A 15910-nucleotide genomic window follows, 5' to 3' on the forward strand; every position below is an offset into this window, starting at 1 on the left:
TTTCAATTTGAGTGAGTCATCTATTTTCAATTTTTTAAAAGAGATGGAAACTGTCAAGGAAAATAGAGATAAGGCTAGTCATTGTGCTTAATAAAATCTTTCTGAGAAAACCATTTATATTTCTACCAATCTAATGAACTCTAAAAAAAGTTATAATAGTTTCTGAGAAAACTTACTCCATCGTAGATGTAAAGAAGTAGCTTTAGGTTTGCCCTGTAACTTTGGAGCCTGGCATAGGCCAGGTGGGACTGCCTGGGTTGTTGCCACACAAGCATCTGAGAACTAAAAAGAAATATACAAGTAAGCCAAGGTGAAAAGTCAAATCTTTTATCAGATATCATTTTATTTCTATAAAAAAAATCTTTATTGGGTAGTTGTTTCAAGTTGACTTAAAATTAGTCAGAAAAGATTAATTTTTTGTTCAGAAAGAGAAGTTGTTTCAATTATCAAATGTATCCACTTTTCTTTCAAGGTTGAAGCTTGGTCTTAAACCCTGCACTCTTGCATTTAGAACAATGCATTTTATACCTAATCAAGCTTAGGAACTTAAATTTTGACAAATTTCCAACTGCAACAGTTTATCACTGTTTGTTTGACACTTACCTCACTTCTTCCACCAGTACTACAGCAGGCCACACGAACATGGTAGGTATGTCCAGGAATTAGATGATCACAGATATGTTCTCTTTCACTCCCCTCATACAACATCTCGTAACCTAAATAAATCATTAAAAACAAATCAAACTGTAAATCAGATCATTTATGCACCTCAGTACTTTATTTTTTACATGACATAAAGTACAAAATCATTTGCACATACAGTATAGCAATGAAGTTAATAAGTAAATCTACTATTAATTCAACAATTATTGTGTAAAAAGCAACAGACTTAAAACTTCAACAAATATAACTAGCATTTTGGAGTTTTTAACATAGCAGAGGAAGGATTTTCCTGGAAACAACAAATTGTTAAAAAGACATTTTTGACTTGAATGACAAAATAATTCATGCACGTCAAATTTTCTAAATCAATAGAAATGATGAACTAGATTATGAACATTGAACAAATAATCTGATTTAAGTTCATGAGGTTTTGAAGGTTTTAATTGTAGGTTAGTTTCTTATCTGAATTACCTCCCTTGCTAAATACCCATTTTTTTTTTTCTTGTGAAAAAATGCTTTTACATATATTTTTTTTCATATTTATTCTGACTAATCCACTTGTTTACAAGTAAGGGTTACAACAGAAATTTAGGCAGAGAAGTATATTTAATCATCAACAGAAACCTTAGATAGTTTTACAACATTTAATGGAAAATAGAACTTGTATTACAGCATAAAATATCAAAATGATTTGACAACAAAATCATAAAAGGCAAGGAAACAATGTAAGGAAATACATTATACTAATCTAAAGTAATTACCTCCTCCTAAATAGCATTAAAAATATAACCATGTATTGTTTATCTCAATTTTTTTCCCCTAAAGATCTAATTAAAAAATGTATACATGTAAAAAGAATTCAACTTTAAAAAAAAAAAAATAATTGTGAATTTTTTTAGCAATGACCTGTAGAGACTGAGAGGTAATCTATTAAAATCAGCTTAGATAAGAATGGCTTTTAATGATTTACCAAAACAAACTAACAACAACTTAGCATTCTCTTAGATAGTATACCAAGGACTTGTGTTCTGCAATTTGATGTTCCTCCCAATTTAATGGAGTAGCCCTAAACCAATGACATGGCTTAAGTTGAACTTTAAAGCCAAACAAAATTAACATAAAATCAACAACAAATACCTACCTTTCCCATCATTCAATTCTACAATATATTTAGTTATTTCAGAGCCACCATCATCTTTGGGAGGTTCTGAAATGACATTACATATTTTTTTTCTTATTTAATTCTCTCCATTTTATTGAGTTCATTCTGCAGATATAATGATGAAGTTTTTTTGTGCTGGGAAAGATTTTTTCCTTTTTTTTTACACAAACATGTATCTTTCAGTTCAGAAATCAACTATACAAAAATGCAAAAATAATAAAAATATTTTTTTATGACACATCCATCCAGATTAAGTGAGTACTTTTACTTTCTCTTTTTTATTTGTATTTGAGAGCAATACTGTCCTATTAAGATAATATGACTGTATTGTTCAATATTGTATCCTTTATAGATTCTATAAATAGTTGTTGTCTTCAAGTATTTTTCCAAGATCTCTAATGACATTTTTGTATCTCATTTTTAACAAATGTCAATTTTCTTCCCCCCACCCCTTTTTTTTTTTTTAAATATTCAACATTTCTAGATTATGCAAAACTTACCCCATACAACCTTAAAACTATGAGCATGAATTTTGCCCTTGATTTGAGCTTTAGGGGGAGGAGCAGGTCGGTCTGGCAGTGTTTTATATTTAACTGTCTCACTCCATTTACTCTGCCCTTCATCATTTATTGCTGCAAGCTGAAAAGTAAGGATATCAATTTGAAATAGTTAAATTTCCTAAAACTTAACCCACCCACTCAATTCTAGCCACAATAAAAAGACTTCATTACAAAAGGAAATATTCAAATTAATCCTATACACAAACAGCACATTGTTTAAATCTGTAAATGTTTGAATGCATGAACCCAGTGACTAATGAAAACTGGTATTCCCCACCTTTTTAGAACTTTTTGCCTACACTGAACAATTATGGTATTTTTCCTCAATATATTGACCATGTACATCTCTAGATTTCAATGTAATGTTTCCACATATACAAACATGTACATACAAACTTCTTTTTCTGAAGTGTTAAATTTTCAAAAAAATCATTAAAGAAAAAAACTTTGTGCATGGGTTGTATGTGGGACTGAAAAAAAATTCTTTGAAATGTGTGATTTTGTTACTTGACAAAATAAATATTAGTGAATGTAAATGTACAAATGAAATGTCTCACCACTAACTTATAAGATGTTGGATACACAGGTAATAAAAACCCTACCCTATATTTATAATCAGTGTTCCTTCTTAGATTTGTAACCCTGTAACCAAGCTGTGCCCCATTGTATACTGGAATAAAACCATGACCCTGAAACCAGAATTATAAATAGTCATTTTACAAAACCAACAAAAAAACAGTACATACACAATCCAAAAGGAAAACACTGAAACATGAACCCTAAAAAAATCTTATCAGGTTTTCATAGCTCTCAAGCTAAGAATCATGCAATATGTGATACTTAGTTGGACAGCTACAAATTTTTATTTTTGATATTTTGTTTAAAATGTTATAGTAAACAGAAATGAACATGCTACTTAACTGTGTGTCAAATAAGTAATAGGATACATATTTTATAAGGTGGTTCAACTGATGTAACTTCAATAAGTTAGCACATTATAGTTATCTAGTATCTATAGTTATAGCATAGTTATCTTTTTGACACGATAATTGCATAACTTAAATTTCATGAACAGCATTTTTCATTTCAATATTTGTCTACATGACCACATGAACATCCTTGAAATGGTAATGCTTTGACATTGAGAAATAATTCAATGGTCTAATGTCACGCATGCACATATTCTCAGCCATGACTAAGCACATTAAACATGACAATAATTTTCAAAACTACATTGACATTTAGAAATACATTTAAACTTTTGGGGTAAATGTAACTCTAAAATTGAGTCATTTTCAAACCACTATAAATTCTTCAAATAAGAAGATAACATTTTCCATTCAAACTTTCATGCATGTAATACATTTAACAACAAAAAAAAAGACCTTAGAAGAAATTGACACTGATTCAATTTAATGATGTTGTTCTAATTAAAAGCCCTGACAGCCTACTTTACATTTTTTTCATCTTTTGACAGACAGGTTGCAGTATCTTTCTTCTATAACTTTCCGTCAAAATTATCATGTATTTGAAAGCCTTAATCTTAACCACGTTTTTTTTAACTTTTTTTTTTTTTTTAATTTTGTTCAAAAAATGTATATTCTTTGCTTTAAAGAGATGGTTTCAATCAAATTTAGGTCAGCACAAAACAAAACTTAACAACCCCCTCTTAATCCGGTGATTTACAGGTCAATGAATATAAGTTGTACAGTCAGTACCATCAACGGGTGACCAGCCACTTATTTCATTTCCTATTAAGCCACTTATACTATTTCCTTTACTGAAGTACACACAAAGGTAACCAGAGGCTAATGTCTTAAGAAGTTTAAATTGGATTGGAGAAATATGACAAGTTATAAACCAGCATATTCTTCTAATGAATAAAATGTTATATACTTGGATTTTTTTTTAAATCACAGAAAACGGGTAAATGTTTTATGAAACTCTTTAAGAAACTTTTTTGCAAATAATAAACTACCCAAAATATAGTAAAATTTCATATCGGGGCAGAAGTTTTTGTTTACAAAATGTATTTCTTTTTTTCCTTTTTAATTTCTGGGAGGAACATCTTACTATTAGGAAGAAAAACTGTGGAACTCAAATAGATCTTTCTAATGTATTTTAAATAAGTTTTAAAGAAGGAAATGACCTATAATTATTGATTTTTATCTGTAATACCCTCCAGGTCCATTCAGGGTTTTTTTTATCTTATAAGCTTACACAGTTCCTCAGATATGTTTACCAATTTGCCAAGAGGACATGAAATTACCAAAATAATTTTAATATCACACTGTAAAAGAAATTTGCACCATGTAAACCTACAGTTATTTCATCCTCCATCTGAAGAAGGAATGAATCCTCATTAGGTCTCTTTATCCATGATATCATCAGTGAATTGACAGAAGGATCTGATAACATGGGTGGGTCTGGTTGGTTAGGAACACTCCCACTTGTGTAAAACGGCACTGCATCACTATATGAACTGAATAAATAAAACAAAATCTATCAAAACTACTGAAACAATACAACTACAGACCAATAGTAAATATTATTTTGCCAAACTAACATAAAAGTTTCACATTCCATTATCAGATTAAATCAATGAGTATTTCATATCTAAATAATTAATGCTATTTCAATGCAAGTAGAAAGGATGGATTGTCTCCCTTGTTGTAAATATGTTGACACCATACTGAAAAATTTTATGCAAGCAAAATATATCATTTTCTTTATCTTTGAATGATGTAATAACAGTTTTTGACTTAGTCAAAATAAACTTCACATTCAATACTTCTTTGATTTCATTCACAAGGACTGAAAATTCACACTATTTTTTTCATTACTTGATTTCTAATTGCTTTAAAGCATGCTTTAGCCTGTATGATTATATTTCCTCACCTCTTCCCTACATTATTTATTGCCGCTACCCTAAATGTATACTTTGTAGATGCTTGTAACTTGGACACCCTATGCTGTCGCTGTAAACCACTGTAAACTTCAATAAACCCATCTCCAAGACCCTGTCAACAAATAAATAATGTACATTTATTGTCCTGTAAATATTCGAATTTGCTTAAGTACCAGTCCATACAAAATTCAGACACTGTCAATGGTAGAGGTGATTCATGTAGAAAAACCCATCAAGCAAACGATTCTTTTTCGGTCTACATACGCTATAATTTCATGCAACTATAGTCATTTCTATATTTTGATCTGTATTTCTGAGAAAAACATACATTCAACTCACACTAAAATCAAACAAATCAAGAATAATAACTCTTGCAAAGTGCCAATGTCATCCACAATCTATATAAATTTTTCCTAAAAAAAAAAAACAATGACCAGTTTTGTGGTCTGTAACCATTACTGAATGAGAAGTAGAAATAAATTTGGTAGGTTTTTGACATGCATGAATCACCACCTGTCTGATTTTGGTTTATTTTTAAGCATATTTTGTTATTTACTTGTTCTTGTTAGTGTCCTCTATTTACTATAAAAAAAAAATAAACAGAAGATATTGCCAAATGTAACTTGTACTTGCCAATAGTATAAATAGTTACATCATAATGTTCCACTTCTATACTACTTAATAAGCATCTAAAAACTTCTTAAAGCTATGAACAGAAATGTTCTTGACAAAACCCTTGTTTTTTCTTCTAATGTTTTACACAATAAACAATTTCTTGTCCATAAATATGTCAATGCTGGACATGAATAACTCTCAAAACAAACTTCTTTCCTACTTCAAACTTTTAAACATCATGACATATTTATAATTCATCATTTAAATTTCAAAATAACAGCTGATTGCTCTGAGTCTATTTCATGTCATGAACCACTTGAATCAAAGAGAAAGCTGATTCTGAATCATGAATGACCACTTGAAAAGTTGGCAACACACTTTAATTGTTCATTTGTAAACTACTTCCAAAAGTCCGGTCAAATTGGATAAAATTCATTTTAAAATTAAAAAACCAACTAGTTGGCACGAACTGTAGAGTTCTCCCATGCTCCTGGTATTGAATATTCAACTAGTGGGCATGAACTGTAAACTTCACTACATTGCACATATGGTTGTATTTAATTCACTTGAGTGCAACTGTACCTTCCCTATTTCCATTGTAACCAAATGGATTTAATGTACATGCTAATGAGGTTATTGAGCATTCCTGGGTCAGGCACTCCCTAAAAGTAGCTTTCAGTATGTTTGACAGGGGAAAACCCTAATTACAAGTCAAATTGTTCTCCATCTTCAATTTGGATGAAAAAAGGAAACCATAAAGAATTCACTGGTTTAAGGAGGTAGATCTAGGGTAAGGGACACAACTCTTGAAATCAGTGACATGTTTGTATCATTATTCAATTTCACCAAAGCCTACAAAGCATTCCTTTGAAATAGAATGAAATCAATTCAAGTTACTAAGATGCTTAGATGAGATTGATGTAAAATGTTTTACACAAACGTTCCAATGATTTGTAAGAGTAATGTCCCTTATCCTTGGTCTCCTCTTAAGAAATGAAAATTAAAAAAAAACTGTCCTCAATTTTCCTTAGAGCAAAAAACAAAATTCAGCCAAGAAATAATTTACTGCCCTAAGACAAATTGGCACATTATTTGCCAACAATCACACTTGTAAAAGGTGTATATTTCTTAATGTAAATACATTCTTAATCTCCTTAAGGGATTTTTTCCTGTACTTAATTGTTATATTAAACTTATGTATGAAAGCAAGCATGAAAATATTATGTCAAATAGGTTTTTCCTGTAATTAAAACTAATTGAACTTTGAACTACTTGAAGTAAGTGCATGTGTACAGAAATAAGCTCTATATATATATATATACAGGTTTCAAGTCAAAGAAGTCATCAGTTAAGATGTATTTTTGAAGCAAAATGTCCCACTGACACAAATTAAAACTGTGAAATATTTTGCAACAAATAAAAATGCAGATCAAATAAGTTAGGGAAGTCTCAACATAAAATTTCCATAGAAGTTGCCAGTATTGGTTCAATATTTTTTTTTGTTATGAGAACAAAACTAAAAACCAATAAATAAAGTACTTTTTTATTGAGCCCATGATTACCAAACAATAGATTTTTCAACATGCTTAAACTCAATACTAAGGACATGTGTGTAATTACAAAAATGAATGGCAGTTGTGATAGGCAAAAAACCTTAAAAACAAATTACTTAGACCTATATTGCTGAATCAGACAAATGTGTCACCACAATAATTCTGCTATTCACACATTTTCAGACAGAATAACAAAACATCAAGTCTTTAATCTTTCAACATGTTATACATGTATCTTTCTAATTGGTAGTCAGTTTATAACTATCCCCTGTCAAAAACAGACCATTTCCTCATTATTTTACACACCTTCATGTAATTTACAACAGGATTTGAAATGTACATGGGAGCTAAAGCTATTTATAGACCCAAGCATGACATGACAGGGAAATAGTTACTTTATTAAGACATCTAAAATGGTAGTGACAACTTCTTCACGCTTTTGGCAAACAAAACTTACAGGATAAAGGCAGTCTACAGAATTATCAAGGTTAGGTCTGTTCTGAGCACGTCTGTGTGGTGTGCATATTGGTAACAAGGAAAAATAGCGGAATTCCATTATAACAAAATAGGGTTAAAATAATTATAAACAATTTAAATGAAAGCATCCATTTCCTTCTCAATTTATAATGCAGACATTTAGTGGTAATCCAATTACATAACATTGGAGATTCTTAGAAGTACTTGGCAACAATGACATTAAGGACATGTGGTTAACAAGCCTATGTACTTCAAATTTAAAGAAATAACAAAAACATTATATACATCATATACTCTTTGCTGCAATGATAATTAGTTCATCTGGATGTAATTAAAGAAAAGGTCCAAGTGCTTGCAAAAATCTCCTATTTCTGAAAATGCACTTAACCTTTAGAAGACTGATTCACATGAGTAGATTGTATGTTGGGCAGAACTCCAATAGAAATAGAATTTATTTTGTGAAATTGGAACTTACTCATCTTATGTTTATACAGAAAACAAACACCATTAAAGATTTTGAAATATATCTCTAGGTAGTCTGTCAAGAAGTTTAAATGGAGAAGAGATATTTGTTGATGCAAGTACAGGGAAATCAGAATTAAACAAATCACATTTGAAACCAATATGTCATTTTTGTTTTAGTAGATGATTATTACCAGTGTTGGAAAGATACGATACCTTGTGCAAAACAGACTTTCAATTTTTATAGAGTTAAGACAGGTTTCTACAATCACTTTTCCAGTCTACTCCAGATTTATATTTAACAACTTTCAAGGTTTTATCAGGAGGTTAAGATATCACGGAGTATACCAACATTTAAATTGAAACAGATTTCAAAGTAGATATAGTCTAATCCATTGGAATCAGTATTACCTTATCATAATCCAGTACATAACTAGTTATCTTTGACCCATTCTCACAGGGAGCCTGAAAATACAGACATCAGAGATTAGAAAAACATTTCAGTAATCTTATCATAAAACAACTGACTAGTCAGATAACACAGACTAAGTGTTCTATTCTACAAACAAAGCCACATACAGCATATTTCATCTGTCATCTTAAGTTATAAACAGGAATAACTTTTGAGAGGCTTTTGGATCACGATCTTTCATTTTTCCACATTGTCATTGCATATTTAAAAGGACCCAAAAGGCTGTTCTAACTGACCATTCATAGTACAATGAAATGAAATAATGGTCAAGAATTTGCTACATGACCACATTTCATTTCAATCCAATAGACATCTGTCAACTTTTTATTTTCATCTAGGGAAATATTTGTTGAAGTGCAAATGTAAAAACAAAGCAGATGAAGCTACTGCCAATCCCATGCTAAAACCAAAGACAAATTCAAAATTATAAAATTTGACGATCAAAGACTTCAGAAAAGATTAGCACCTGCATTTTTCAGGACTAATCCAACAGAATGGGAAACCTGGTTGAAAGTGAAAGTATCTTTTTAAACCATTCCCACTAGTAAAGTGAAAGTAGACAGGTTTTTTAACAGACCTCCATCAAAGCTATAATCTGTTAACATATCAGCCTTCCTGCTGCTTGAGAGCAGTAAATTAGATAAATATCAGGTGCAACAGGTAGATCTGTTACTGAATAAGTCATTAGATCTTCCTTCTGTCTCTGCTCTTCTCATTTCCAGATAATTTGGAAAGATTTTATGTAACATGATTGACAGTTACTGAACTTGGGTTGAAGAATTTTGATCCTGATGACGGTAGAATGTAGGTTTTGTAAATAGCAAAGGCGAACTTTCCCATTGATGTGGGGTTCTGTTTTACAGGTTAAGTCTGGAGGGAAATATGCATTATCTTTACACTGGTAGTGTTAATGAATGAACAATCATTAACTACTGAGTTAACCAAGTACTGATAGCACAGATTTACACTGACAGGGGAGAATTTAATTACTCAGATTGCTCCAGCCATGGAACCATTAAAAAATCTAAATATCTCATACAACATGGTAAAGAATTTCTTTTTTCACATTTTCTAACTTAAAATACAAGCAATCTTATCAGAACATAATTATTTATATAAAAAAAAAGTAGAAAATCATGTGAAGCATGTTCTTAACCTGAACCAACTTTTATCTGTACAGACAGACAAGTTCAGAGAACGAAATCTTTCTACAGGCTTTCTCTAGGTTTAAACTACAGAAAATACAAATGTATACATTCACAAGGTACCACAGCAATGAACAGTCAAAGCTGACACCTAATTGTTCAGGCATACAAATGTATACATCTTAGATCTGCTACAAGTCTCTCTAAAAAATAAGTACTCATTTAAATTAATACCACTACTACCAAATATTCATTCACTATCCACCTGCAAATGGATAGAGAATAGTAGACAGATTATAAAGATTATAAAATTTAATACAGAGAGACTGTATCATTTAAGAATGAATTTCTTAACAGTACATTTGTATATCTAAATATACTTACATTCCACTTCAATGTAATGGAAGTCTTTGTTTTTGAGGAGAGTTTAGGGACTGCAGGAGAGTCTGGTTCACATATTCCCGTAGTAAACTGTACAGCCTTGGTAGGTTTACCCTTCAGATCCTCAAGTGATGTACACACTCTGCAAAAACATATCGAGTCCAATTACATTTAGTCACCACAGAAGATCATTGATAAGTTACAATTTTCCTTTGAATTGTGTGTTAACTGAGCTTTGCACTTTTCAATGAAAGATATGAGATGAATAAAGAATCATTGGGTGCAGCACGATGTCATTTTGGTATATTGTGTATAGTAATATAATTCAGTTAGTATCTTTTTCATGATGCTATGTGCTTGGCAATAGTGGTAGTCTCAAGGTTCAGGTTGCCACTATTTCTGACCTTAATCGTTTGAAATCTCTTTCAATCTGGGTCCTGAAACTTCAACCCTTTTAATAGTCACTTAATTATGAACTTTTGATTTTCTAAATGGACAATTAATTTTGAAATTTGGAAAAGTCATGAACATTTCATCACTTTTAATAGTAAATTTGAACCAATGATAATACCCAGCCTATAAATAATATTTTATGGCAACTCTGAGTAGCTTCAGTTTTAAAACACTTTTTTGACACCCCAGTGTGTAGTTCTGTTAAAAATTCTTACCGTAAAAAATAATCAGTGGCTGGTTTCAAATCTTTTAATGTTATTTCTGTAGCATCACCACTGAAATAGAATTTATGACTGATGAATTGGTCAATTTCAATTCTTACAATATTAAATTTGTAATGAACCACCATGGTACAGGCAAATAACAGAATACAAACCCCAAGATCTTGTGGTATATACAGCTATTATATAAGACTTAATAATCTACAATACAAAATATCTTGTTCTCATTCTAATCATTTTTCTTTTCTTTATCTATTTATCCTCACAAATTGAACTAATTTGAAACAATTTTGAAAACAAATTATTCTTTGTGAATGACATCAAGTTCGTTATTATTTCTGATTCTACAAAGACCACAGGCCAAGTATTAAATATCTCAAAGCAACCTGCTTTGTCATGTGACCCACCTCCACTCAACAATTTTTGTTAAAACATAATATCATTGTTTCTTTCAACATTGAACTTCAAAGAGTCTTATTTAAACAACAAACAGAGCATAATGAAAAAATAGCCAACATTAATCTCAATAATTTCTACATAATGATTCAAAACAACTTTTAAAATAATTAAACTGAAACTTTAAACTAAGGAAAAACAGGTCTTTCCTAAATTTTAATTGGTTAAAACAGTTTCAACAGATTTAAAGAGTTTTAAATATAAGTACCAAAAAAAATCATATCATTCCTACGCAGTAACTAGAAAAAACTGTGATCAGATCATCCAAATTCTATAAGGTCAATACATTTTTAAAAGTCAATCATCAAACACTGGTTGACATTGCTCAAGTTTACAATCAAATCATAGAGAAGAAAAATATAACAAAAAAGGAGTGAATGGCCAAACAGACATAGACCATGATCACTATATACCATCCTATTTCAAAGCATTGGAGGATAGAAGTAGTTTAGGGTATGACACAGCCAAGGGTTAGTAAATCCCTTTCTAACACAGACTACAAAATTATTAAGACCTTTATACACTTGACAGACACAATAAAACCCCTTTCACCAAGTACTGTATAGGTATAAATACTTTAAATTAGACACTACTAAATAATAGTGTGAAAAGGGAATTAAATACCACCCAACTCATAGCAGCAGCTGAATGATCAAATCAACTTGTTCCAATTATGTTAATTCCACAGGGTAATTGACCCCTTAGTTTTTCCCTAGTACATACAAGTTAGTATACAGTACACAAACACTCTGGATCTAGATCAAAGGTTTTAGGTTCAAAAGCTTTAACAACTTAAAAGACAAATCTGGTTATTGAAATCTAACTTGAAGCTTATCAAATGCAGAATTTTCCACCAATTGAACAAAGATTCTAATTATTGTTTAAAACACGAAACTGGAAACATTTTGATGAAAATTTCTGTGATTTTATTCTGATTTTAAGTGTTATTATAGTCAGGTTACCATACAGAGAAGACCTTGAACATAATTTAGACATATACATCTTTGAAGGTCAAGAAGGACATCTGCACCTTTGCAGGTCAAGAAGGTCATCTGCACCTTTGCAGGTCAAGAAAGAAGAAATAAACTGTTAAAACCTACTTATAAACTAGTTTATATTTCCCTTCTTTGCCTTTGTCAGACAGTAACAGTTCATATCTGAAATCTGCAGGGTCAATTTCAAATTCATTTTTGTCATATTCAGGAGGTGACAGTTGTATCACAGCACTTCTAGACTCTACATCACCCACCTACAATCAAATTACCAAATTAATATGATCTATATATTCTTATATAGATAGCTTGTTATGTTGCATTCATTATATTTCCTTTTTTCCTTCATGTTTACTTTGATATATGCTATTTAAACAATAACGTTTTGTTGTTTTTTGGGGTTTTTTTTTTGTTTTTGTTTTGTTTTTGTTTTTATTTGTTTTTGTGTCTTTTTACATAGTCCATACCTCAATTTTTGTTTGTGTGTGTGTGTGTGTGTGTGTATTTTTTTTTTTTTTAGTGTTTTTATTATTTTTTTTTATTCTTCAAATAACCAAAATGCATCTATAAAATGTATTCCTCACATTTTTTATTGGTAATTTGTATTTGTTTCCGTTTTTCTGTTGATTTTTATCTTATCCATAAGATAATACCATGCCAGGTTGATGTGCATGTAACAGAAAGCCCTAACCAACCACTTATTCAATACTACTAGACAGAATAATGATACTTTCTTGACAGTCTAATTTATCTTAATGAGTGCTTTTTATTAGGATTGTGTACTGAACAAATTCTATACATGCCAACTGGTTTTATATATACTAACTGCTGGTTCTGGCATGTTGGATAGCTGTTGTTGTATAACTCTTCTCTCTTCCTCCAGTTCCTGTGTCTGACCAGTGTCAGGAGGGCAAGGGGGATGAATATCACCATTCATACCTAGAAAAAAAAAGAGATATTAAAAGTAACAGGCATAGAATTTATACTGATACAACTTCACAAACCCAAAAAGCAACCTGAAAGCAGAGAATGGAGGATTCAAGTATACTATAATAGACGAGAAACACTACAAAAAATTAAAGCCAGTACCAATGAATTATAAAGAAGTACCGGCTAGATACAATCCAGAAGGAGGTTATAAAGATTTAAATTTACTTTTTGAGCAAAACTGAATAGCTTTGGACTGTGATTGAACTCCATTCAACATACAGGGACAAAGATGAAAACAGTTTTGTCAAGACCACCACTGTGTTTCACTACCATAAAATTATAACAGCATCAGTCTAATATTTCTTAACCTTCCATTACCAATGTTTTATATCACACCTGGGACACCATATAATTATTAATTACTATCTACACAAGGTGCCTTACAGAGATATCAACACCATAACATGATCATTTCCAAGATAAAGCCTGAAAACCATTAAGATTTCACCAGATTATGAATTGTATATATACAAAGCAGCTTAAATTGATCTAGATAATGGACACACTGACCAAAGGTCACTTAATCAATATCTTGGCAAAATAATCTGTTACTGAAAGTAAGTTTATTGCTAGTGTCTAGATACACTTCAGACAAGTAATAGATTTAATCTAAAAATAAAATAACAAAGCTCTAAAGAGGGTGAATCACTCACCTGATGCCATAAGCAACATTCTATTTTTTGTAAAAGCAGCCATATTTTTTCTTGGATAAAAATTTATAACATTCAAAACCTAAAGAACAATCATATCAATGTCCAGTAGCATCAAAGGAAAAAAAAAATAAAGAAAATAACAATTAAAATAGCAAAAAAAAAGTATAAGTAAAAAAGGGGGGCAATCACTCTAACATGGCTGAACAGATTTACACTAAAAAAAATCAAATGGCCAAGAGACACTAAAAATTTCCTATCCTAACAAAACTGAAATTTCTACTGAAATGCTTAAATGAAATTCATGAAATAGCAAAATTTGACAAGCCATGAAAATCAAGAGAACTTCTTAGACTGAGGACATTCACATCAAAAATGAAAACAGCCTTGAGGCACGGTGAATATCTGATATCCAGCTAAGAAGCAAGAACTTTGAATTAACAACTGCCTACAGGAATCATTTCTGTTAATGTGTAGCAATGACGTTTTTCTGGATATCAGTTTTGACCTTCAATCTGTGTATTAAACCTAACCAAGAAGATTTCAGAGTCCTTTACAACTAATCTTAGACAAAACAACATCCAGTCAATTGGGCACTTGTCAAAACAAATAAATACCATCTTCTCTTCAAAGTCACTTCAGAAACTTGAGACTATCTTAAGTCACAGCAATACCTAGCAACAAACCCCATGGAAATTACAACTGGCAATTAACAGGAATTACAAATCAATAAGGAGACTATTACTACTGTCACACAGCCATGTTTAACAATGGCAGTTACTAGCAATAAATATGTATTACATTGTAGAACAATTACCACCTTGGTATAGACATGACCATATAATTGGTCCAACAGCATGTAGTGCAATTAACATTACATCAGCCTCAATATAAACTGATCACTTTGTTCCAATATCTGTATGACATGAGCTTACTTACTAGTTTTATGGGCTTTTAAAGGTATTTTGCACGATGCAAGGTTAGATATTATAATGATTAATAAAATATTAAACTTGACAGAAAAGATAATAGAACAGACTTAAAAGAAAAAAACAATTTCAAACAACAAAATTACTAATCATGAAAGAAAAATAACAATTTTAACACAAAATACAGGTAAAACATGATAACTGCATTCAAAATCTTGTCTCTTAAACATCTCTAACAGCATTATCTTGATATACAATTTAATTCTGACCCATTATTTTCACACTGAGCAATAAAGTTTTGTTGAAAAGTACCAAACAAAGTGCATAGGTAAAAGTGCAGCTGATTTGTGACACTTCATTCTACCAACACAAAATGAAGATGAAGTAAAGAAGCAATGTGTTTTACCAATTGATTTAGAGTAATAATTATTTCTTTTCCCTAATGAACTTAGCACCAACAAAAGGTTATAGACAAATTTGGTCATGGTCTTCAGTACTATCAAAAGCCAACAATTTTTCATCCTCTATGTATCAATTTCAGGATTAGCATTACAATACTTATGTATAACTACATTCCTCCCCATTCTCACATAAGGTTAAAGGGTAAAACATATATACAAACGATGTGGATTGAAATCAGAAGGGAGGAAACCAACCTTACAAACATATCACAAGATCAAAGGACTATATCTAAGGTAAGCAAGATAAATCAAAGCGTAAGCCTAACATGAACCTATTAACTTTTGACTTTTTGACATGTCTTTTTCTACCTAAACTTACTTTTCCCTAATATTCAAGTCTAGACTATTTCATGTGATAAT

At 30.9% G+C, this 15910-nt stretch overlaps 1 protein-coding gene across 7 annotated transcripts in view; it reads right to left on the reverse strand.

Annotated features, from left to right (window-relative positions):
• The window catches only part of LOC148625048 (fibronectin type-III domain-containing protein 3a-like), a 101381-nt gene that overhangs the window by 12982 nt on the left and 72489 nt on the right, over positions 1 to 15910 (reverse strand). For all 7 annotated transcript variants that reach the window (XM_088568244.1, XM_088568243.1, XM_088568242.1 and 4 more), the window contains 12 exons: positions 13347 to 13459; positions 12629 to 12777; positions 11067 to 11126; positions 10402 to 10540; positions 8812 to 8865; positions 5284 to 5405; positions 4708 to 4867; positions 2988 to 3074; positions 2326 to 2464; positions 1805 to 1870; positions 604 to 716; positions 177 to 282 (listed from right to left, as the gene is read on the reverse strand). In XM_088568244.1, coding sequence (XP_088424370.1) covers positions 177 to 282; positions 604 to 716; positions 1805 to 1870; positions 2326 to 2464; positions 2988 to 3074; positions 4708 to 4867; positions 5284 to 5405; positions 8812 to 8865; positions 10402 to 10540; positions 11067 to 11126; positions 12629 to 12777; positions 13347 to 13459 — 1308 coding nt within the window. The remainder of the gene's footprint in view (positions 1 to 176; positions 283 to 603; positions 717 to 1804; positions 1871 to 2325; positions 2465 to 2987; positions 3075 to 4707; positions 4868 to 5283; positions 5406 to 8811; positions 8866 to 10401; positions 10541 to 11066; positions 11127 to 12628; positions 12778 to 13346; positions 13460 to 15910) is intronic.

Source organism: Perna viridis, chromosome 2 (assembly GCF_037379345.1).
Source record: "Perna viridis isolate PV_CMFRI_1.1 ecotype Kerala chromosome 2, ASM3737934v1, whole genome shotgun sequence".
NCBI lineage: Eukaryota > Metazoa > Mollusca > Bivalvia > Mytilida > Mytilidae > Perna > Perna viridis.